Source organism: Solanum verrucosum, unplaced genomic scaffold (genome assembly GCF_900185275.1).
Source record: "Solanum verrucosum unplaced genomic scaffold, falcon-dt-bn FXZP01000073.1, whole genome shotgun sequence".
Classification (NCBI taxonomy): domain Eukaryota; kingdom Viridiplantae; phylum Streptophyta; class Magnoliopsida; order Solanales; family Solanaceae; genus Solanum; species Solanum verrucosum.
The window spans coordinates 573,205-597,998 of record NW_026020298.1 but is presented as its reverse complement, the minus strand read 5'-3'; the positions used below and the strand labels follow the sequence as shown (position 1 = coordinate 597,998).

General features: G+C 36.6%; 2 protein-coding genes across 3 annotated transcripts; one reads left to right on the top strand and one right to left on the bottom strand.

Annotated features, from left to right (window-relative positions):
- Positions 1-2,552: 2,552 nt before the first annotated feature.
- LOC125834794 (transposon Tf2-1 polyprotein) lies at positions 2,553-3,545 on the top strand. The gene is made up of 3 exons (XM_049513947.1): positions 2,553-2,644; positions 2,740-2,801; positions 2,905-3,545. The coding sequence occupies exons 1-3, from the start codon at positions 2,553-2,555 to the stop codon at positions 3,543-3,545; spliced, it is 795 nt and encodes a 264-aa protein (XP_049369904.1).
- A 6,630-nt stretch (positions 3,546-10,175) lies between these two features.
- LOC125834766 (pentatricopeptide repeat-containing protein At4g33990) lies at positions 10,176-22,718 on the bottom strand. 2 transcript variants are annotated; one of them, XM_049513916.1, is made up of 3 exons: positions 22,684-22,718; positions 18,382-18,548; positions 10,176-12,738 (listed from the first exon to the last, which is right to left on the bottom strand). In XM_049513916.1, the coding sequence occupies exons 2-3, from the start codon at positions 18,420-18,422 to the stop codon at positions 10,284-10,286; spliced, it is 2,496 nt and encodes an 831-aa protein (XP_049369873.1). In that variant the 5' UTR covers positions 18,423-18,548; positions 22,684-22,718; the 3' UTR covers positions 10,176-10,283. The 2 variants fall into 2 exon arrangements, with proteins under 2 accessions (XP_049369873.1, XP_049369872.1); XM_049513915.1 differs by lacking the exon at positions 22,684-22,718 and adding an exon at positions 18,638-18,748.
- Between the last annotated feature and the right edge of the window lie 2,076 nt (positions 22,719-24,794).

The following is a 24,794-nucleotide window of genomic DNA, read 5'->3' as shown; positions in this document are numbered from 1 at the left end:
CATTCTAATACAATTGCAAAAAGCTTTTAAAAATAAAAAATGTTTTTCGAACTTGGTTACCCAATTACTTAATCCTTAGTACTCATATCTTTCTTTTAAAATTAATTAACCTAAATTTGGCCGGTTAATAGTTTTAAAACTAATCTTAGAGGATGTCTTACCCCTTCCCTTTAGGATAAATTAGAACTCTTACCTGGAATCACATAAGTTAGTAGACCTTAGTTGAAGTCAATTTTAGCATTACATAGTTAAAATTTAGGTATCCTAATTTGCCTTAAAAAATAATTAGGTGGCGACTTCTCAAGTTAATTAATTTGGAAATCACCAATATGTTGTACACGTTTTGACCTCGAGTTAAAATGAGGTATAACAGTGTCTACCGGGGTTGTACAGTGTTAATTAATGACCATCCAACCTCCGCTGATTTAGTTGAGTTGATTATGCTAGATTTTGATGTTATCATGGGTATGGATTGGTTGGCAGCTTGCTTTGCTAATATTGATTATCGTGCAAAGATAGTCCAATTTTACTTTCCAGGTGAGCCAGTCCTTGAGTGGAAGGGTAATGCAGCCACACCTAAGGGTAAGTTTATTTCATACCTTAGGGATCGGAAGTTGATTTCTAAAGGTTGCATATACCATATGGTTCATGTACAAGATATCGATAAGGAGCCCATGACTCTTCAGTCAATTCCAATCGTGAATGAATTTCCAATGGTATTCCCTGATGATCTTCCAGGAATTCCCCCGAAAGGGAAATTGATTTCTCTATAGACTTGCTTCCTGATTCGCAACCTATATTGATTCCTCCCTATAGAATGGCACCTACAGAACTAACAGAATTGAAGAAACAACTGAAAGACTTGCTCGATAAAGGCTTTATCAGGCCAAGTACTTCCCCATGGGGTGCCCCAGTGCTCTTTGTTTGAAAGAAAGATGGATCCTTGTGGATATGTATTGACTATAGACAACTAAATAAAGTCACTATAAAGAATAAATATCCTTTTCCACAGATTGATGACTTATTCAATCAGTTACAAGGTGTCAAATGCTTTTCCAAGATTGACTTGCGGTCTGGTTACCATCAGTTGCGAGTCAGGGAAGTTGATATCCCAAAAACAGCATTTAGGACGAGGTATGGCCATTTTGAGTTCCTTGTCATGTCTTTTGGGCTTACAAATACCCCAGCAACTTTTATGGATCTTATGAATCGGGTCTTCAAACCATTCTTGGATGAATTTGTGATTGTGTTTATTGATGATATTCTTATATATTCACAGTCGGAAGCAAAGTATGCAGACCACTTGCGAGTTGTATTGCAGACTCTCTAAGATTGCAAATTATATGCTAAATTCTCTAAATGTGATTTTTGGCTTACCTCAGTAGCTTTTCTTGGTCATGTTATTACAAGTGAAGGTATTAAGGTTGATGGACAAAAGATTGAAGCAGTGATGACTTGGCCGAGGCCCTTGAATGCGACGGAGGTTCATAACTTGTTAGGCTTGGCGGGGTATTACCGAAGGTTTGTGGAGGGATTCTCTTCTATTTCTGCACCACTGACAAATTTGACACATAAGGCAATGAAGTTTCAGTGACGAGGCATGCGAGCAGAGCTTTCATGAACTAAAATAAAAACTTACCACTGCAGTGGTCCCTAACTCTTCCAAATGGTAATGAGGGCTATGTTGTTTATTGTGATGCCTCAAGAATTGGACTAGGTTGTGTTCTTATGCAACATGGTAAGGTTATTGCATACGCCTCTAGACAGTTGCGGAAGCATGAGCAGAATTATCCTACACACGATCTTGAGTTAGTTGCAGTTGTCTTTGCCCTAAAAATTTGGCAACATTATCTATATGGGGTTCATATAGATCTGTTCATCGATCACCAAAGCCTTTAGTAGTTACTTAAGTAGAGGGAGTTGAACCTATGACAAAGGAGAGGCTAGAATTATTAAAGGACTACGATGTTGACATTTTATATCATCCCGACAAAGCTAATGTTGTTGCTGATGCGCTCAGCCGGAAGTCCATAGGTAGTCTAAGTCATGTTGAAGCTGATAAGGCTGGAATTACGAAAGACATGTGCCAGCTAGTTAATTTGCAAGTACGCTTGGTAGATGCAGGAGGCGGAGGTGTTGTCGTTAAGAATATGGCAGAATATTCCTTTGTGACTGAAGTGAAAAGGAGGCAACATGAAGATCATGAGCTTAGGAAATTGAGGGAAAAGATTCCACAGCAGCAACACCCCTTATTTGAGCTAACTGGAGATGGAGTCCTTAGATACCAGGATCGCTTATATGTATCGGCAGTTAGGAAGCTCCAAACAAATATTCTTTCAGAGGCCCATTATTCTAGATATGCATCTCACCCTGGAGTGACGAACATGTATCAGGACCTTCGACAAATCTATTGGTGGAATGGCATGAAAAAAGATATTGTGGAGATGGTAGCTGAATGTTCTAACTGTCAACAAGTTAAAGCAGAGCATCAAAGGCTTGGAGGCCTAACCCAGTATATTGAGCTTTCGTTATGGAAATAGGCTATGATAAATATGGACTTCATCACTGGTTTTCCTCGCATTCCACGAAGGTTTGATTCCATTTGGGTAATTATCGATAGATTGACAAAATCTGCTCATTTCTTGTGAGTTAGGACAATATATTCAGTTGAAGATTATGCTCGGCTTTACATTCAGGAGATTGTTCTCCTTCACGGAGTTTCATTATCTATTATCTCAGATCAATGAGCTCAATTTATAGCACATTTTTGGAGATCGTTTCAGAAAGGTCTAGGGACTCAGGTAAATCTTAGCACCTCTTTTCATCCACAAATTAATGGACAGGCAGAACGTACTATTTATACGGTTGAGGATATGTTACGTGCTTCTGTGTTGGATTTTAAAGGAAGTTGGGATCAACATCTTCCTCTTATCGAGTTCGCTTATAATAACAACTTTCAAGGTAGTATTCAGATGGCCCCTTACGAAGCACTATACGGGCGGAAGTGTAGGTCCCCAATAGGTTGGTTTGAGCTCGGGGAAGCAGATTTGCTAGGTCCGAATCTAGTCCAACAAGTGATTGAAAAGGTTAAGCTTATTAAAGATCGGCTTCATACAGCACAGTGTCAACAGAAGTCTTATGCAGATGTTCGCCGATGGAACTTAGAGTTTGAGGTAGAAGATTGGGTTTTCCTGAAAGTATCGCCTATGAAGGGCATCATGCGATTCGTAAAAAAAGGGAAGCTCAGTCCTAAGTACGTTGGACCGTATAAGATTATTCAGAAGATCGGTATGGTGGTATACGAGCTTGATTTGCCTTCAGAATTGGAAGCGGTTCATCCTGTATTTCATGTTTCTATGTTGCGGAAGTGCATTGGAGATCCTTCACGTATTATTCCCATTGAAAATATTTGTATCGCTGAGGATTTATCTTATGCAGAGGTACCAATAATGATTTTAGATCGGCAAGTAAGAAAGCTTCGAAATAAAGATGTACCTTCTGTGAAAGTGTTATGGAGAAATAACAACGTCGAGGAAATGACTTAGGAAGTGGAAGAGGAAATGAGTAAGGAGTACCCCCAACTGTTTACGACTTAAGGTGAGTCATATTTCGATTATTGGCAATTATTTCTTCACAAAGACTTAGTTATATTTTAAGTAGCTTGAAGGTGAAATTTATATGTCTTCTTACGAGATAGCTATGCAAAGCTTAGTAGTTAAAATTTTCAGAATTTGACTTCAGGTTTGCGACTGTAACAAATATAGACTCGCAAATATAGTACTGTGAGAAAAAAAGAAAATACAACCAAGGAATTGTTTAGATCCATTCGCGGGCGAATGTTCATAAGGGGGGGAGAATGTAAGATCCCGTACTTTTTCTCTAATCGTGCATAATATATGTGGCGTAGTATGGCATGGTTATATGAGGTGTTTATGACTTTGTATCGAACATTGGAGATTAAGATTGCAAGTAGGTGAAAATATCAAGGAACTAAACTAAAGTTTTAGGTCAAAGGGACCCCTAAAACAAAGTTCATGATAAAAGAAATGGCACGGGTAGAACTTCGCCTGTTTGAAAGGTTTAACTTGTCCCATACCTTGTGGATATGCCAATGAGTGTAAAACATGCTAAGAATAGTGTGTTATGAGGTATTATAATAGCACAAGGGTCGTATGTTAAGTTTTGAAGTCAAGAAAATTAGTGAAACTAAAGTCGGCAAAAGTTATCGAAGTTTCTCTATTAATATTTTCTTAACTTTAAGTCAAATTTCTTGGATGTTTTCTCCCAATATACAAAGAGTTAGAAGGCCTATTGACCATTAAATCGAAGGCCTGCGAGTTTAGTTTTCAACACATAAAACCCCGTATCCAACCGACATCAGAGTAAAAAGTTATGAGGGTTTTACTACTGACTGCCGGGGCAAAATCCGGGTCGGGTAAAAAAATGTGGTATGTCGTCTTACTCAACGTTTTAAGCCATGAAAACATTTCATTTTACTTCCAAACCAGAAAGAAAGCTTAAGAGAAGGTTCCTATGGAGTACTTGCATGATGAAGGTTAGTTTTCGACGATTTCTACCATTAAAGATTGCCCCCGTGCCTAGAAACGTGATCTTTACACGTGGTAATCGTTTTCCCCTTCTATTAGCTGCATTTGGACCAAGTTTTTGAAGATATAAATTTGTAGTTATTGGTGCTTCTTAGTGCGCCAACCATAACTAGTTCTCGCACCTAATGTTGGTGCACAGATTGCTCATGTGGTTACTTTGACAGCGGCAAATCATCAGTGTTATGAGAGGTTTTAGAAAATGAAACCACCTCAGTTTCAGGGTGGTAAGAGCGAGGATGCTCATAAGTTCTTGACCTTGTGCCATAAGATGCTTAAGGCAGTAGGTATGGTGGATGCTCGTGGTGTTCGGTTTGTTGCACTTCAGCTTCGTGGTCGCTCCAGAGAGTGGTGGAGGACTTTTGTGAGGTTTAGACAAGTTGGATTTCATCCGGCAGAGTGGGATGTGTTTTCTGGTGCTTTCCAGGACCACTTCATTCCTTGGAGCGTGAGGGAGGAGAGTCGTTTGAGATTTGAGAGCTTTGTTCAAGGAATTTTTCCTATGACCGAGTATGAGGTTCGTTTCTATGAGCTTTCTAGACATGCTTTGACTATTATTCCAGATGAGGCAGATAGAGTTCGTCGGTTTGTGAGAGAGTTGACTTTCTCCGCCAAGTCTTATATGTTCAGGGCAGTTAGAGAGGGGGTTCCTTCCAGTTTATTGTGAGCACCGCCAAGGAGGCAGAGTTGATGGTCTTAGATGAGTTTGGGGAGCCCAAGAGGGATCGTTCTTCTGGTCAGTTTTATGGTACCTCATCTGGAGGCAGAGGTTCACATAGAGGTAGTGGCTCTTTTCAACGTCGTGGGACGGCTCATGCTTCTATGCCAGCAGCCGAGAGTGGGTAGTCAACCCGAGGATCTTATGGTTTTGGCCGATGTGGTCATAGGTAGTTCTTCTGATTCGCAGCAACAATTATCTGTGCCGAGATCTTATTATACGTGTGGGGATCCAATTCATTTGATGAGACAGTGTCCTCTATAGACTCATTCAGGACATCGACATTATTTTTCAGTTGCTCCAACTAGGGATCCAGCGCCTCCGACTAGGGGTTGAGGTAGAACTCAGGCAGGTAGAGGTTACTCCAGGTCCGTAGGGTGGCGGTAGAGGTTCTACTCAGGTTGTACGTGGTCGAGATGGCCAGTGCTATGTTTTTCCAAGAAGGTCTGCCTGAGGCTGAGACTTCTGATGTTGTGATCATAGGTATCGTCCCAGTTTTCCATCAACATGCGTCTGTATTGTTTGATCTGGGATCTACTTTCTCATATGTGCCTACCTATTTTGCTGCTAAATTTGATATGATGTCTGATTGCATGCATGTGCCTATTCATGTTTCTACACTAGTGGGTGAATCCTTAGTAGTGGATCGAGTGTATCGATCATGTCTTTTTTTTTGTCTGGGTATGATAGTTGGGTAGACCTTATCATTTTGGGGATGGTAGACTTTGATATTGGATATGGATTGGCTTGCTCCGCATCATGTTATTCTTGATTGTTATGCTAAGATTGTGACCTTAGCGATGCCAGGTGTCCCAAGAGTTGAGTGGACGGGTGTTAGTGGTTCTTACCCTAGCAAGGCCATCTCATTCCTTAGAGCTCAGATATTGGTTGATAGAGGGTGTTTTTCCCACTTGGCATTCATTCGGGATACTAGAGTTGATCCACCTCCCATGGATTATGTGCCCGTGGTTCGAGAGTTTGTAGATGTGTTTCCTACTGGTCTTCCAGGTGTTCCCTCCGGATAGGGATATCGATTTTGCTATTGACTTTGAGTCGGGGACCAAGCCCATCTCTATTGCTATGTATCGTATGGCTCCAGTCGAGTTGAAAGAATTGAATGATCAGTTGCAGGATTTGTTGAGTAAGGGGTTCATTCGCCCTAGTGTTTCCCCCTATGGTGCTCCTGTATTGTTTGTGAGGAAGAAGGATAGATCCATGAGGATGTGTATTGATTATCGATAGTTGAACAAAGTGATAGTGAAGAACAAGTATCATCTTCCTCGTATTGATGATTTGTTTTATCAGCTTCAGGGTGCATTTCTATTTTCTAATATTGATTTGAGATCCGGTTACCATCAACTGAAGATTAGGGCATCGGATATCCCTAATACACCCTTCAAGACTCTTATGGGCACTATGAGTTTCTTGTGATGTCTTTCGATTTGACTAACGCGCCTACAACGTTCATGGAGTTGATGAACGGAGTGTTCTGACCTTATTTGGATTCTTCTGTGATAGTGTTGATTGATGACATCTTGGTGTACTCCAAGACTGAGGAGGACCACATTCAACATTTGAGAATTGTACTTCAGAGATTGAAGGAAGAAAAGCTTTACGCCAAGTTCTCGAAGTATGAGTTTTGGCTTGATTCTGTTGCATTTTTGGGACACGTGGTGTCCAAGGAGGGTATTCGGGTGGATCCAGCCAAGATCGAGGTAGTGATGGGTTGGACTAGACCCACATCGATTACTGAGATCCAGAGTTTTGTGGGACTTGCTCGCCATTACTGACGATTTGTGTAGAGCTTCTCTACTATTACATCTCCCTTGACTAGATTGACTCGTCAGAGTGCAAGTTTCCAGTGGTCGAATGAGTGTGAGGAGAGCTTTCAAAAGCTCAAGACTTTGTTGACATCGGCTCTTATTTTGACTTACCCAAGGGATTTCACTATTTATTGTGATGCTTCTAGAGTCAGGTTAGGTGGTGTTCTGATGCAAAAGAATAAGGTGATTGCCTATGCTTTTAGGCAGTTGAAGACCCATGAGAGGAACTACCCTACCCATGATTTAGAATTGGCAGTTGCAGTGTTTGTGCTTAAGTTGTGCGACACTATTTGTATGGAGTTCATTGTGAGGTTTTCACAGATCATCAGAGTCTTCAATATATATTCAAGTAGAAGGATCTAAACTTGAGGCATCGCAGATGGCTTGAGCTATTGAAGGACTATGATATTACTATTTTGTATCATCCAAGGAAGGCCAATGTGGTGACCGGTACTTTGAGTAAGAAGACTTCTAGCATGGGATGTATGCCACTATTAGTGTGGAGGAGAGACCATTGGCTAGAGATGTCTAGAGATTAGCCAACAGTCTTGTCTGGTTGCAGATTTTTAAGGGGACGGGTGGTTTGATTGCTTTTATTGAAGCTCGTTCTTCCTTAGTTGAGCAAATTCGTGAGCACCAGTTTGATGATGAGAAACTATGCCACATTCGAGACAAGGTGATAGGAGGGGAAGCCAAGGAGGCTGTCCTTTGATTCTTATGGTGTCTTGCGGATAGGAGGCAGTATTTGTATGCCCAAGTGGGTAAGTTGATTAAACTGATTCTTGAGGAGGCCCATTGTTCCCGATATTCCATCCATCGGAGTGCGGTATGAAGAGAGATATTGCAGATGTGGTGTGAAGAGAGATATTGCAAATTTTGTTTCGAAGTGTTTGACTTGCCAACAGGTCATCGTTTCACTTTGAAATAAAATTCACAAATAGAACTTCTCAGCTCCTATAATTGAAAAATAGTCGCTACAACGGTATTTCAACCAAAAAGTGATCAACAACCATCATTCGAGGCCTTACAATCTAACAAATACACACCATACAGTCCTGTAGAACAATAAGGCAAAACTTGTTATACATAAAGCAACATATGATATTCTGATATCTCTATTGTATACACCATTTTCCTATTTATTCTGGTAGCAGCTTGGGAGCAGAACACTTCTCCACTGACAGAGGTTCGAACTTCTTCCAATATCTTTACCTTCGGCGAAATATCTGGGGTGGCAACAGCCTCTGATTTTGGTTCACCGCCTGCCAGTCTCATGCTTGAACAGTTGATAACATTGCACTAGAGATCGAAATATGGAACCAGCCAAGATGAAATGACAGCATGACTTGATAAAGTTCCTGTTAATATTTTCTGCTATCCTGTTGCGACGGTAATCAGAGTTGAAGCCTAGATTCGAGACATGAAATAATCTGACATCCAAAAAACTTCCGTAGATTATCGACTCAAAGCAAATACTAACCAAGAAGTTAACAAAGTTCAAGTATTTCCACAGAGGCATATTAGCAATCTAATTATAAATGTGTATGAACATATAACACTTGTAACTTTAACTTTATCAAAAAAAAAAAAAACATATAACACTTGTACATGTAAAGACCTTGACAATAAATAAATAAACAGCACAAATACACTTGTACAACATGAAGCATTCGACTATAAACGACGAAAGAGCACAAATAATACTGGAAAGAAATATTGGGTTCAACTCAAAGAGTAAACATCAAAGTCTAAGAGTTGGCTAAAAGGACTCAACAGATGACAAATGTGATAGGTTTAGATTTTTTAGTTCTTTGTTTGCGAGTGGGGGAATGAAAGAGGAGAAAGTTCCTGGAGCTCTCCAGGTTCAACCATTTAAGAGTATAGAAAGGAGGCTAATAAAGCATTTGAGTATACATATTCGAGACTTCAGAATACAAATTCAAGGCACCAGCAACTTACACAACACGAAGGTAAAATCACAAGCAATAAGTTTAGTGCGTTCTCATGATCTAGTAAAGTAGAAATCCGCAACAGCATATGTTCCTCCCTCCATGTGAGAAAACCAGCCTAATCAAACTGCCTTCCAGACAGAAAATAGTAGGATGTTCAATTGAAAGGTAGTAGTAAGTTTGTAACAACAAAATGTACAAGCTAATACCAAAAGTCTCGTGACACATACACAAAGTCAATGAATGGTTTCAAAGAACAACAGAGCAATCACACTCTGTAACCGTCACAAAATTCTTACCAGCAAATTCAATAACAAGACACTTCTCATCTTAAGACTGGTGAAATGAAGCATAAGCAGTGTTGAGTTGGACCAGCACAAGTGCACAACCAAGGAAACGATATACACATATACCTTTGTCAAGTCTGCAACAGGAAATATAGAAAGTGATAAAAGTGAAAGCTCTATTTCCTGAATTTATTTCTCAGGCAGACAAATAAAAAAGGTAATGGATAAATTATCTAATAGTTTGAAATGGTAAAAAATGAGCATGTCTCTGCCTCACAGAAGACAAACATATCAATTGATTTTAGTCAACTTAGCTCACTTAGAGGAATGTCTTGTTAGACCTTAAAACTAACAAATATATACTCCTCATTCCAAAAGAAAATTTGTTGCAGTGATTTAAAAAGATCTAAAAAATTTAATTTTACTTGCATCAAATGGCAATTATGTGACTACAACACTAAACAAAAGTAAATATGCAAGAGAAGTAAATGATACCTCCATAAAATTCTCTGTTCCATTCCCGGTGTATTTTGGATGCTTGAAGACACGAAGTGAAAAGATTCTTCTTTATCGATGGTGATTGGTCATGGTATCCATAGGTCGTAGTCTTGCTTCTTTTTCGGCCAAATCCCGATTTCGTTTTGCAAATTGACGAGTTCTTAACTTTAATCAATGAATTTGGTAGCGAACCAAAATCGAGTTTAAATTTGAAAGACCTTTCTTTATTTTCAGATCAAGAACAGGGAAGAGTGAATTCCAGAAAAAGAACGACTGTGAGGATTCATCATTCACAGTACAGTACAACAGCTTGAGAAGAACAAATTACATTTCTTGCAGCAGCTACAGCATAATGATGCCAACCTTAAAAGGTTTAAATTTCTCTGCAGAACTATGGGCATATGTTACCAGTAATCCCCACAGGAACAAACACCATTCTTGAAGTGATGAAAGCGATTGGAGTCCCTTACAATAATCTCTCTCTCTGTAATCTTAGAAATTAGTTTAGTTACATTGTGGCAGTCGCCACAAACCCGTAAATTTTTATAGATCCGTAAAGGACTTTTAGGAGGAGTGTTAAGAATTCCATAAGCAATAGCCAATCTCTCACTATGACTGGTAAGGATTTGTTCCTTCTCGTCATCCTCGACATCTTGTAATACAAAGGTATAATCTGGAGTATAACCTAAGGTCTTGATCTTAGCAGTTAAAATACCTAATTCCCCATATATCTCATGGCATTGTGGATGAGACTGATTTCCTGTATAAAAGACTTCAATCTTATTGTTTAGGTCAATTGAGCTCCATCCAGGAGTCTTCTTCAACCCCTTGTCTCTAGCCAATGATCTCACTTCATTCACCCCCTCCCATTTCCCATAATTAGCATAGATGTTGGACAGCACTACATAGTAGCCAACATTCTCTGGATCAACTTCAAACAAATTATCTGAAGCCAATTTACCCAGCTCAACATTTCCATGTACTCTACATGCACCAAGAAGAGCACCCCAAACTGAAGCATCTGGTTGCAAAGGCATGTTTTTTATAAATTGGTACGCCGTTTCTAGGCCCCCAGCCCTGGCAAGCAGATCAACCATGCAGCCATAGTGCTTTAGAACAGGTTTAATGCCAAACTCTTGCTCCATCATATGAAAGTAAGTTTTACCCTCATCAACTAAGCCTGAATGGCTACAAGCAGCCAATAGAGATAAAAATGTTACATGATCTGGTTTAACACCTGCATTCAGCATAGCATTAAACAGTTTCAGAGAAACCCTACCATTTCCATGAATACCATGACATGATATTATGGCATTCCAAGGGACTGAACTCATTCTAGGCACCTCATGAAACAATAACATGGCTTCATCCAGTTTTCCACATTTTCCATAAAGGTCAATGAGGGACGTACTAACAAAGACGTCCAAATTAAGAGCTACTTTGAAAACATGCCCATGAGTCCTTGTTCCTTCTTGCAATGCCCCTAGATGAGCATAAGCTGGCAAAATGCTCACCCAAGTTCCTTGGTTTGGTTCTATGTCATCACACTCTTTCATCATGTTGTAAATTTCAATAGCCTCACTTGCAAGTCCATTTTGAGCATAACCTGTGATCATTGAGTTCCATGACACTACATCCTTTATAGGGATCTCGTCAAAAACCTTACGACTACAATGAATAAGACCCAACTTCGCATACATATCCACAACAGCATTACCCATAATAACATCATCCTGAATCCAAGATCTCCTTAATACAAATCCATGAACCGATCTGCAACAACGAAAACCTTTGGTTTGAGCTATACTAGAAGCTAAGCTCACCAATGTCAACAAGTCAGGCTGAATCCCATTTATCATCATCTCTTGAAAGTACTTCAGTGCTTTTTCGGGAACATTATTCTGCTCGTATGCAGCAATTAAAGAGTTCCATGATACTAAATCTCTTACTACCATCATATCATCAAATACTTTTTGTGCATGCCTTGACTCACCAAATCTGGCATACATGTTTATTAAAGCATTCGACACAAAGACATCTAATTCTAGGCCATGCTTTATAACATACAAGTGAATTGACAATCCATGCACAATATCACCAAGCTGTGCACATATAGGAAGTACTACTGCAATAGTCACTGTATCCATTTTTATACCCTCTAATCTCATCTCATCCAACAAGCTCAATGCATCCGTAGCATTTCCATTCTGACAAAACCCAGATATCATAGCATTCCAACAACCCATATCCCGATAAGGCATGTCCTTAAAAATTCTAAAGGCAACACCAGAAGATTGGAAACGGCAATACATATGCACCAAGGAGGCAGCTACAAATACATCCCACTCTAACCCAAGTTTTGAAGCCCAGCAGTGTATCCTTACACCATCAATTATACTATTACAAGCTTTCAACACTGGAGGAAAAGTGTAAAAGTCAGGCTTAACATCAGCTGTGGACAACATTTCATTCAAACAATTCAGGGATTCACGGAAATGGCCATTACGAACATAAGATGATATCATAGAATTCCAGGTATAAGCATCTTTATTCTCTATCAAGCAGAAAGTCTTCTGTGACAAAGAAACGTCACCCAAGTGAGCATAAAGATTCACAAGTCTAGTGCCAATAAAGATACTCTGAGCCTTCCCTGACACAATGAGTAGGGCATGAAGGCACTTCAAAATGTAGATTTTGGTACAGGAGTGGAATAAACGCTCAAAATCGAAATCTTTTTTCTTGCTTGCAACACCATTTGATAATACCTCATTGTAACTTCCACTTGAGTATAACTTGCACCAGAAAGAGGAGAATGACAGAGATTTTGTGGAACGCCAGCCTTTGAAGGCCAATAATAATCTGCAAAGACACAACAGAAAATGAAATCAATATGCAGACCAAAGATTACGCGTTAGAATTCGTCCTCTATCTGGAAAGTGTGATAGGAAGAAGAAAGCATCATATCAATAGTCAAAATGCCACAACAATGTTAAGAACAAAAAGGGAATTTGAAGCTCACAGTACAGCTAGGGAATACATGGAAGTGAATGTTTATGCAGTCGATTTTGAGGATAGGTTATCTAGTTGTACATCAGAGGGTTCTGAATACCCTCTTTCAAAGCTGGACCTATCAAGTTAAGTCCTACACCCAGGTCGAACAAATTACCTAGATTAATAAAACTTGAGAGGGTGAAATTATTCTTGGGTATAAATGATACATGTAAATTAGGTTGTTGGCATTTGAATGACTTAAATATTTGCTAACAAAGCATCAGAATATCCTTCTATGATCCCTACTTTATCCTAACGGATGTGTACGCCTTAAATTGCTTTCAAGAGGACTCATATGATGGGCAAATCTTTTTGACAATCTACACATTCCTATCAACCTTCCCACTTTCCAATTTGGGACATGAATTTTATTTTTTTTCTTTACAAATATCACTTCTTTCAGAACTTAAATGAAAGAGGTGAACAATCTCAGACTCTCTTTGCCTTCTTGAGTCAGATGACCATTTCCAACTATCAAGACATGCATTTAAAGCACATCCGCCAATTCATCCCTTGCATCCTTTTGTCATAACTTGTTCATTCATAATCCTTGATAGTAAAGACATTCAAAAGATTCTTTTACTCACGGTACACTACACACTCATCAACTCCAACGGTTGAGAAGGTCTTGCAAATTATCCAGTTTCAATTATTTTTATATGTGCAAGTATACCGATGAGATTGAACCTGCCTGTTCGTTTAGAGTATGTGGCAATTCTAAAATTGGTTTAGGTGAGGAAATGGAAATGGAATGGACGGATTTTATAGAGTTGCATTGTAAGATATACATAATTCTTCCATTCAATCATGCGCGAGATAGAAGGATAGTATATTCCCTTTTTTACCCCCCCCCGCCCCCCCGACCTTTTCATTAAGGAAATTAGAAGTCTCTGTTCCGCTAATGTTGATGTTATGTTAAGTATTTTATTAAAGACTTAATTCTCCTCTTCTTTGCACTCTTATTTCTACTTTCCAATGAATAAATTTGACGTAGCCATAAAAGAAACATAACCAGCATAGAGACTTACTGTTTCACGAGTTATAAATTATAAAGCTGCCTATTCTGTAGATATGACCCGTAAATTCTTTTGAGGACATATAACTTCGCAAATTGAACTGAGGCTATCACAATCTCCCTCTCACCTTTCTCTCCTCTACCTCTTCCTCTTTTGCCTTCTCTTACCCTTTATTTCTTTCTCTATTCTCCACTCTACTATGCTTTTCTCTCATTCTCTCTATCACTCTCTCCCTCTCATTATTTCACTACCTTCTCCCTCTGTATTCTTCTTTTTTCTCTCCTTTCTCTTTTCTTCCCATGCCTTTATCCATTCTCCATTTTATCACTACAGTAATATTCATTTTGCCTAGCTCATCAAAAAGTAACTCTTACACAAAGAAAAGTTTGACATTATTAACACAAACTAGCATCACAGACTGGCATGGCAGCTTATGTACTTGGTTAGTTGGGTGTGAGCATCAATCCGAGTTACTGTTTTACAAGGAATAAATTGCGTCATTTTATGTTAATATAAAAAATGCTAAACTTTAATGAAGCACATCAGTGTGCTTGCAGCAGCTTGAGGGTTCATTACCCTTATCTAGACAGTGTCATAGGGTAGCTATTTAGAAGTTAGTTAAATAATCTAGGATGACCTACCACCTACCACCATAACATTGAAAAGATAGCAAATTCTACATCTCAAAATTGATTGAGGTTTGATCACCATGGGGCATAAGACTTTTTGCAATTGGTGTCACTACCTACGGATGAAGCAAGTTGTATCACATGAGTGAAGTTTATGCCTCTTTAGATCAATCTATGACCATGTGATGTGAGCTAAATTAGTTCCTTCAAACCAAGAAAACAGCAGGTTGGCAATTTGAATTGTACCATCCTACTTAGATAGTAATAGGAATCGAAATAGTATACAGAATCTTACTTAGAAAAGAATTGTATTGTAGTCCTAGTTGGAAAAGGAGTCTTAATGTAGCGTCTATAAATAGGGTCTCAATGTAATAATGTAGAGAGAGCAATTCAATAATATTCTTTTCCTATATTTCTCACATGGTATCAGAGCTCCTACGATCTTGGTAGAAAATCAAAAAAAGATTCCGCTGCTGGCGGGCGGCTATGACTCATATATGCTGCCCGTCTTGTTATTGGTTATGTTAACCAAAGTAAGGCAAGTGATATATGCATGAACACCATATTCAGGGGAAGAAAACTTAGCCAGAAAGGTCATGCGTCAACTTCCTACGACTTTCTAGGGTTGTTTTGTGTCAACCCCGTATCAGTCAGTGTTTGTGGAGCATCGTGCCATCTTTCTAGCGACTACTTTCTCATATCTGATTTGTGTAGTGCCGTGTCATCATTCCGGTGACTACTTTCTTATATCTAATTTGTGTAGCACGATGTCATCTTTCCGGTGACTATTTTTTTATATTTAAATTGTGTAGCACCGTGTCATCTTTCCGGTGACTATTTTTTCATGTTTAATTTATGTAGCATTGTGCCATCCTTCCGGTGACTACTCTCTCATATCTAATTTTTGTAGTATCGTTCCATCATTCCGGTGACTATTTACTTTTGTGTAGCATTGTGCCATCTTTTCGGTGACTATTTTTTCATATTTAATTTGTGTAGCACCATGCCATCTTTCCAATAACTACTTTTTCATATTTAATTTAGGTCAAACCCATCGGTGCCCCCCTAAAGTTGGCACCAATTTTCACTTAGACCCCTTTAACTAAGCTTTGTTCATTTTAAACACCTCATGTGGAGGTCAGTTGTGTCATTTTGACACTTTTTTTATATTCTCAAAACTAGCTTAAGTGTGTATCCAAACGCTTCCTACGTGGAAAAATAATTTTTTTTATTTTTTTAAAAAAGCTCACTTTTACTTTCAATTTTTTCCTTCAGAATATCTAACCCCATTGCCACGCCCACACTTTCTGCTTCTTCTTCGTGCCTTCTAGTTCTTTCTTTGTGTTCTTCTTTTTCAAACCCATTAAAATTCATGTGTTCTTCTTGCGGTATACAAAATTTTGATTCCTTGTGTTACATTCCTTAATTCCTCCTTTCTTGAAAATCGAAATGCATCTTGAAAGAAAAATAACAATATTATTTATATGATGAAGATGCAGACGGAGGAATAAATTGGGGATTTAGTTATGAATGCTATGGGAAAATGTTGTTCAAGGAGTGTAATGTCTTGTTCCTCCCATTTTCGTTGTTAAGGACCCAGAAAATTAGGGTAATTTGCAGTAAGAAAACTAAAAATTAAGAGAACTTTTCATTATTCTTGGGGGCGGAAGTTTTTTATATAGTTGTAGTAGCAGACACCATTAATATAGTAGAGCTTAAAATTTATGTGATTTGATTTTAAAAAGAAAAAAAGATTATCACAAATTCTTAGAAAATGATGATGGTCTTCATTTTTTCTAGTGAGGTTGCTAAAGAAATTGACTCTTTATTGAAGAAATTGAATTATGATGTAACCCAACAAAATTTTGCAGAATTTTTTCAAAAATTTGTGTGGATGTGATGGAGGGTGATGGAAGGTGGAGAAGTTGTAGGAAAAGAAGAGTGAGGAAGAAGAAGAGAGCAAAAATATTTTCCAAGAAAAAAAAACGTTTCACGCGCATAAAATTCGTGTAACACACATGTTTTGATGAGTCAACAAAAAGTGTCAAAATGACACAGCAGAATCCTACATGAGGTGTCTAAAATGAACATCGCCTAGTTGAGGTGTCTAAGTGAAAATTGATGCCAACTTTAGGGGGCTATAATTTATGTAGCACCGTGCCATCCTTTCGGTGACTACTTTCTCATATATAATTTGCGCAGCATCGTACATCTTTTTGGGGACTACTTTCTCATATCTAATTTACGTAGCATTGTGCGTCTTTTCGATGAGTCTTCAGATCTAATTTACATAGTTTCAACTTTGTCAATGTTGTGCAAAATCCAACAGATCTGAGTTTCCAACAAATTTGAGTTTTCCAGCAATATTCTCTTTGTTTTAGATTCACTTTTGCCAAAAGGATAGACTCAGGTATTTGGGTTGGATTACAGTGATACTTTCTTCATGATGATCTTGATGAAGAAGTCTATATGGAGCAACCATTTGGTTTTGTTGCTTAGGGTCAGTCTAGTAGCCTTATATGTCAATTGCGCAAGTCACTCTATGGTCTGAAACGTTCTTCTCACGCTTGGTTTGGAAAGTTGGGAGATATTGTTACAAAATTTGTGAGTCAAGTGATCAACTTGCAAATATCTTCCTCAAGTCCCCCATCGGTCCTCGTATTAATTGCATTTGTAACAAGCTAGGTACATATGACTTGTATGCACCAGCTTGAGGGAGAGTGTTACAATAGGAATAGGAACAAGACAAATATATACCATCCTACTTAGAATAGTAACAGGAATAGAAATAGTATATAGAATCCTACTTAGAAAAGAATTGTATTGTAGTGTCCTAGTTGGAAAAGGAGTCTAATGTAGTGTATAAATAGGGTCTCAATGTAATAATGTAGAGAGAACAATTCAATAATATTCTTTTCCTATATTTCTCACACCACCTAATTCACTTAAACTCACTACATGTTCTCTCACAGGTGAGAGGGCTTTTTGCTCCATTAGCACTTCCAAAAAAGACTTCTTTAGATGCAATTCAAGCTGCAATCAAGTAACTTAGCCCCTTTTTTTGTTTACACTTGTCATCATCTACATGTAGGCCTAGGTATGTTTTTGATAACGGTGTAGGATAGGTGTGTTTTTTCTCCTGTTGGAACTAAACATGCCTGTTTGTCTGGGAAAAAACCTCATCAGCATACAAAATGCTTTTCCTTAGCTGTTTACAGTTCTTTATTAATTATTACCACTTCTAGAAAATATACTTCTTTGTCACCTAGCCAAGAAAGAAAAAGAGTTACTATCAATCAAAACAACCGTTGATTTGCATTTCCAGTTGAACTTTGTACGCCTTAGGGCATTTCCAACCTTACCCTCTATTTTACTCTCTAAATATAGAGTTCTCTATTTTTTCAAACAACCAACTCCAACCAATTCTCTATTTTACTCTCTATAAAAAGAATTTTTTTCTCTCTCCTCAATATTATAATATTATTTCTATATCAATCTTATTTTCTTATTTCATAATATCATTTCTTTTCTTCTTCTTTTTTCCCAAATAAATGGAGAATAGAGAGTGAATTAAAGTGTGGTTGGAGAGCCCATTCTCTATTTTACTCTCCAAACATAGAGAATGGAGAGTAAAATAGAGGCGGGGGAGATAGTCTGAAATGCAAATTAATGTCCGCAAATAAAATCTAAGCAATGTTAGATAGATGTCTTGCCACATCTTCAATCAAACAAGAATGATTTAGATAAATGCTGGCAGTAATATGATACAGATAGATAAGATAAAAGTTACATCACATTGTTCTTACCTGCCTCTGTGACATGGCAATATTGACCTCAGCACAGACATGGCACTATTGGTCCTGACAAGATATAGGCACTCTCCTTACCAGCCTGTTTGTGCAACCAAAAAGTAGCACCAGTTGTTCCAACAAAACTAAGATTTTCATTTCTCCAAATGACAGCTTTTCCATTCCTATGTAGTGAGTGAAAAAAGGTTCAAAATGTGGCATCACATTTAACAAACTACATTACAATCACTTTTTTTTAGAATGATAAGCATACCCACATTACAATCACTATATGATCAGTCAAACATTTTTTTTCTTTGCAAACCAGAACCAATCAGCTGCCAATTCAGGAAAGAGTAAGACAGTTGCATAAGTAAGAAGCTTGTTTTTTTCTTTTATAAATAAGCAAAAGAAGCTTGCTTGCCCAGACTCCACTTGTGAGATCACACTGGCTATATTGTTGTTTTTGAAACTAAACGACACCAAATCAGTCGCAACACAAAATGGGACTTTAAGTTGTTACCTAAGGATGAATTTAACGAAACAATACAATACAAATAGTAACAACTATCCAAACAAGTTGTTACAAAGAACCCAATAATAAAACATAAAACAAGTAAAATGCTATAGAAACCATTTCTAAAGCAATAAAGAGCAAAATGAAGCTTATATTATACATTTACACTAAGTTTCCACTTATTGTCCCAAAGAAGTTACCGACTTAAAGTTGGAAAATTTACATATGGGAAAAATATAATATCAAAATAATAATATGATAATTAAGATAAAAACTACTACAATAATATTCTTATATAATATACATATATATTATATAAGCCCCACACCATGCAAAGCGAAGCCCCGTATTTAAGTGGAGACGGGTAGAGGGGCGGGCCCATTATCCACCGAGTTTAGAAGGCTGTGATTGGTCCAATGGGCGGGTCACTGACGGATTTCTCAGTTATAAAAAAAATAATATATATATATATATATATATAATATATATAAATAATACTTGGTTGGTTAGTATTGAAGAAACACAACTTAGAAAAGGATTAGTACTTAGCCAACTCTTAATATCTTCTTTCAACTTGCATTCTTTTGTATTATTTATATTTTGTTGATTCATGTATCCTCTAATTAATTAGGAAAGACTTGTTTAATCCTGGAGAAACATTTCACACTGGTGAAATAGTTCCTTAGGACAGTGCCTAGCACGACTCAAGTATTATTTATATATACATGTATATTATATAAGAATATTATTGTAGTAGTTTTTATCTTAATTATCATATTATTATTTTGATATTATATTTTCTCCATATATAAATTTTCCAACAATCTAAGAAACTATGGCAAATAATAATAATACTTCCAAAACTATTTTTGACACTACCAATGTTAGTGCTACCCCCGTTTCTCCAGTTCCAATTGTCCTACCATATGCCAAACCATTTCCGGATGTGTCAAATGTTGAAATTTTTGCTAATGAAAATTTCAAAAGGTGGCAAGAACGTGTTTTTTCATTGCTCAATGTTCATGGCGTTGCACATGCACTATTACATCCACAACCATGTGCAGATGTTGATAACAAAATTTTGAAATCATGGCAATATGCCAATAAGATATGTCGTCATACTATATTACAAACTATTTCTAATGAACTATTTGATGTATACTATAGCTGCAAAGAAGCAAAAGTCATTTGGGAAGCCTTGATTAAGAAGTTCACTGACGAAGATGCTACGAAACAAAAGTTTGTGGTCGGAAGATTTTATCAATGGCAGATGAGTAATGAAAAGGAGATGAAAATTCAAATTAATGAATATCAAAAATTGTTTGAAGACACTTGAAGGCCGAGGGGATCACTCTACCAGAAAAACTTGTTGTTGGAGTGCTGATTGAAAAATTACGAGACTTGTGAAATGATTACAAAAATAACTTAAAGCACAAACTGACAAATTTCACTATTGAGCAAATAGTAACTCACATTCTAATTGAAGACATCACAGAAAGGAATCATTCAAAGCAAAAGAGTTGGCGTTCAAGGCAAACTTAGTACAAGGTCAAAGCAGCAATAACAAAAGGTATGGTAATAAGTCTAATGGTTACAAGCTTTATAATTCCAATTTTAAGCAAAAGAAAGGTTCTTGTTTTACTAGTGGAAAACCAGGTCATCATGTCGCACAGTGTAGGAGGAGAATAAAAAATGACAAAGAAAAGGGTTATCCTCCCCAGGCTAATTTAGCTAAAGGAGATAAAATTATTGCAAATGTCATTTCTCGAGTAAACATTGTAGCACATACAAAAGAATGGGTGGTAAGACTCTGGGGCTACTCAGCACATTTGTGCAAATCGAGAAGCATTTCCTCCTAAACATCAATAGGGGATGACGGTGAAGTAGTCTACCTTGGAGACTCAAGAACTACTAAAGTCTTGGGTAAGGGTAAAGTGCTCCTGAAACTTACTTCGGAAAAAACCTTAGCCCTTATGGATGTGCTACATGTTCCTACAATGCGTGCAAACCTAATTTTCGTAGCCTTGCTTAATAAAGCTGGAGTGAAAGTGTCATTAGAATCTGAAAAGATCATACTGACAAAAAATAACGTGTTTGTGGGAAAAGGCTATTGTAACCAGGGACTTTTTGTACTTAATGGTTGTAATGTTGTGAATGAAAAAGCATCTACTTCTGCTTACATGATTGAATCTATTTCTTTATGGCATGCTAGATTAGGACATGTTAATTTCTCTTATATAAAAAATATGCAATCACTTGGTTTGATATCTGACTTAGATTCAAATAATATTAATAAATGTGAAATATGTGTTGAAGCTATAATTACTAAAAAGCTGAAAATAGAGAAACTGAATTATTGTCTAAAAATTCACACTAATTTAGGTGATTTAAAACAAACAATGACTAGAGGTGATAAAAGATACTACGTGACTTTTATTGATGATTTTTCTAGATTTACTAAGTTATATTTACTTAGAAATAAAGATGATGCTTTTAATGCCTTTATTTCTTATAAAACTAAAGTTGAAAATCAACTTAATAGAAAAATCAGGAGAATTAGATCTGATAGAGGTGGAGAATATTTATCCTTAAATGCCCTTTGTGAAAAAAAAGAAATTATTCATGAAGTAACTCCACCTTACTCTCCCATATCTAATGGAGTAGCTGAAAGGAAAAATAGATCATTAAAGGAAATGATGAACTCTATGTTAATAAGCTCTAATGCACCTAATAATTTGTGGGGTGAAGCTATATTATCTACATGTCACTTACAAAATAGAATTCCTCATAAAAGAACTAGCAAAACACCTTATGAATTGTGGAAAGGTTATAAACCAAATTTGAAATATTTAAAAGTATAAGGGTGTCTTGCTAAAGTTCTCTTGCATGAACCTAAGAAGAGGAAAATAGGTTCTAAAACAATTGATTGCATGCTTATTGGATATGCTGAACATAGTGTTGCATATAGATTTCTTGTTTTAAAGAGTGATGTGCTTGATTGCAATACTATTATTGAGACAAAAAATGTTGAATTCTTTGAACATATTTTTCCACTATGTGATAAAAAATTTCATGTACCTGCTGAAAGAAATAGTGAGTCTATTTCTAATATAGAAGAGCTAAGAAGGAGTAAAACGCCTAGGAAAGAATACTTTTCTTATGGAAACGATTTTCAAACCATTAAACTATTCTGAAGTTAATCTTCTTCTGATGCTAAATTTTGGAAAGAGGCAATAAAAATTGAAATTGATTCAATTATGAAAAACAATACATGGATTTTAACTAATTTACCTCCTGGTGCAAAACCTATTGGTTGCAAATTGATTTTCAAAAGGAAACTTAATCCGGATGGATCTATAGATAAATACAAAGCTCGATTAGTAGCAAAAGATTTTTCTCAAAATACAAAGCTCGGTCAGTAGCAAAAGATTTTTCTCAAAAATAAATTATTGATTATTTTGATACATTTGCACCAGTGACTAGAATTTCTTCTATTCAAATTTTAATTGCCTTAGCATTAATTCATAAGCTTTTTATCCATCAAATGGACGTAAAAACAGCTTTTTTAAATGGTGATTTAGAAGAAGAAATTTATATGATTCAACTTGAAGGATGTATTATTTCTGGCATTGATAAAATTACACTTAAAACAGTGAATCCATAAAAATTTAAGAGAATATTCAATTTTCGACGAACAGTAACTAGAAATAATAACAAATATAATGGAATTCAATCAATACTCACGATTAGTTAGTAGTAAAATAAAAGAAAGAAAGCAACAAACAGTATAGAGATTAAGTTACCGAAGGAAAAACCTGTTGTTGGAGTTACGGCCTGGTCAGTGGTCGGAGCTGTGCGAGGTGGAGATTCATTTCCGGGAGCTGCTGTTTGCCAAAGTAGGTCTGGTTGTTGCTAGTTTGGGTAGGGGTTTAGGAGTTACTGGTTTTTGCCGGAGCAAGGAAGAGAATAGTGGGGTCTGGTAGCGGTTTCAGGCGGGTTTGGGGCTGTTTGGTGGAAGGTTTGGGGTTTTGTGGTGGAGGAAGTCGTTTTGGTGTTGGTCTGGGTGGAGAAAGGAGTGGGAAAGGTGGAGGAGATTGAGTCGTTTGGTGGCTGAAACAGTGAAGCAAGGGGCTGAGGTTGTTGGTTTCTTGGTCGAAGAAGATGGTAGGAGTGTGGAGATTTCCGGTGGCTGTTTTGCCGGAAATGGTAACGGGAAAAGGAAGGGGGGTTTTGGGACTTGGAGGTCGTTTCGTTGGCTGGTTTTCTGGCGGCAGTGAGGAGAGGGTTGACCAGTGGGGTTGGGTGGTGGAGGCTTGTCGGAGAAGATGGGGCAATGAAGAGAGGAACGGGTTGGGTTTCGGGCGACTTTTCACCGGAAAAATTGGGGAAGTGAACAAGTTAGAGCAACTGGGGTCTTTTGGGTGGTGGACTCGTCAGATTCCGTCGAAGCTCCGGCGACTTGCCGGAAAAATTGAAGAACAATTAAAGACAATTTTTTTTAAATTAAAAAATCTGAAAATTACTGTATAATCTTATTCACCACTCATAGCTTAATGACATTGACAAGCTATTGCTTAAATAGAAAATTGAAAAACCATGCAATTTTATCTATATTTAATTGTATTTTTATATTTTTAGATTGCGCTAAAAATAAATATTAGTTAATGTAACAAATAAAATGAATGGCTGGTAAAAAAATACAATTTAATAGAAAATAACTATTTAATCAATCCTAACAAATATTCACAACACATTCAATTGATTATGACAAAAAAAATATAAACATAACTAATCGATAAAAATTCTAATATTTTGAGAAATAAGGATAATTATCAACAAATTGCATTAAAATTGTAAAACATGTATTTTGAACTATTTGATAAACAAAATATTTAAAAATACAAAGAAAGGTCTAAAATACCCCTCAAGTATTTGAATTGGTACAAAATTACCCTTCATCCACCTATCGACCCTAAAATACCCCTAACATTCATTTTTCTGCTCAAAAATACTCTCGATGTTAATCTTTTGACTCATATTTGCCCTTATTTTTAATAGCTCCTTTAAAGTAAAATTATTAAATATTTATTTATTATATTGCTTAATGTGATTGGTCCAAATTTAAACTCTTCTCAAATAAATAATAAAAATGAAATTTTAAAAAATTCATTTTTTCTATAAACCACTTATGATTCATATTTTGACCCAATATATTTGAAAATAATATTGAAAAAAATAATTAATTTCATGATATCTTTCTATTGACCTATTTTAAATCGACCCCAATTTATTATAATGTAACTCAACTCATAAATGGGGATCCAACTAAAATACATACTTACCCCGAATTGTCCATCTAAAAAAAATATTATTTTCATTAATATAAAATTTTCTCTCAATTATTTAAATGTCTTGTTCATTTTCTTTTTTATTCCTTTTTGTAATCTCTTATTCTTAATTAGGATATATGGTACCCAAACTTGAAATGAACTCACATATTTATATTCTTTTAATTAGTATTATTGTCATGATGGGATGATGGTGTGGATAAGAGAAATGATTAATTTTATTCTTTTATTTTTAATTTTGGGTACACACAAAAGAAAAATGTAATATTTGTACATATTTGCTTAATTAAGTCATCTTTTATTGAACTAATTATTTCTATATGAATGCATCGTTATTTTCCTTCTTTTTTTCTCTCTTGTTTGTCATAAATTAAAAAAAAAAAAAAATGGAGGACAAGATCCAGTTAGAAAAAAAATATGAAAGAGATAGGAAGTGAAGGGTCGGGGAGAGAGTTGTGTAGAGAGTAGATGCCTAACCTTTTTATAATTGTAAATTTACTATGAAATTCAAAATCAAGTCAATCGTGTGAACTTATTTATTAAGTAATTTCAAATTATTTTAACGA

Excerpts from the sequence above, each read along its gene's own strand:
- LOC125834794 (XM_049513947.1), top strand. The coding sequence starts at position 2,553 with ATGGACTTCATCACTGGTTTTCCTCGCATTCCACGAAGGTTTGATTCC. Across the intron at positions 2,645-2,739 it reads ACAAAATCTGCTCATTTCTT|ATCAATGAGCTCAATTTATA; the intron begins GTGAGTTAGGAC and ends CTATTATCTCAG. Across the intron at positions 2,802-2,904 it reads AGAAAGGTCTAGGGACTCAG|GAAGTTGGGATCAACATCTT; the intron begins GTAAATCTTAGC and ends TGGATTTTAAAG.
- LOC125834766 (XM_049513916.1), bottom strand. The coding sequence starts at position 18,422 with ATGTCTGTGCTGAGGTCAATATTGCCATGTCACAGAGGCAG. Across the intron at positions 12,739-18,381 it reads TTGCCATGTCACAGAGGCAG|ATTATTATTGGCCTTCAAAG; the intron begins GTAAGAACAATG and ends GTGTCTTTGCAG.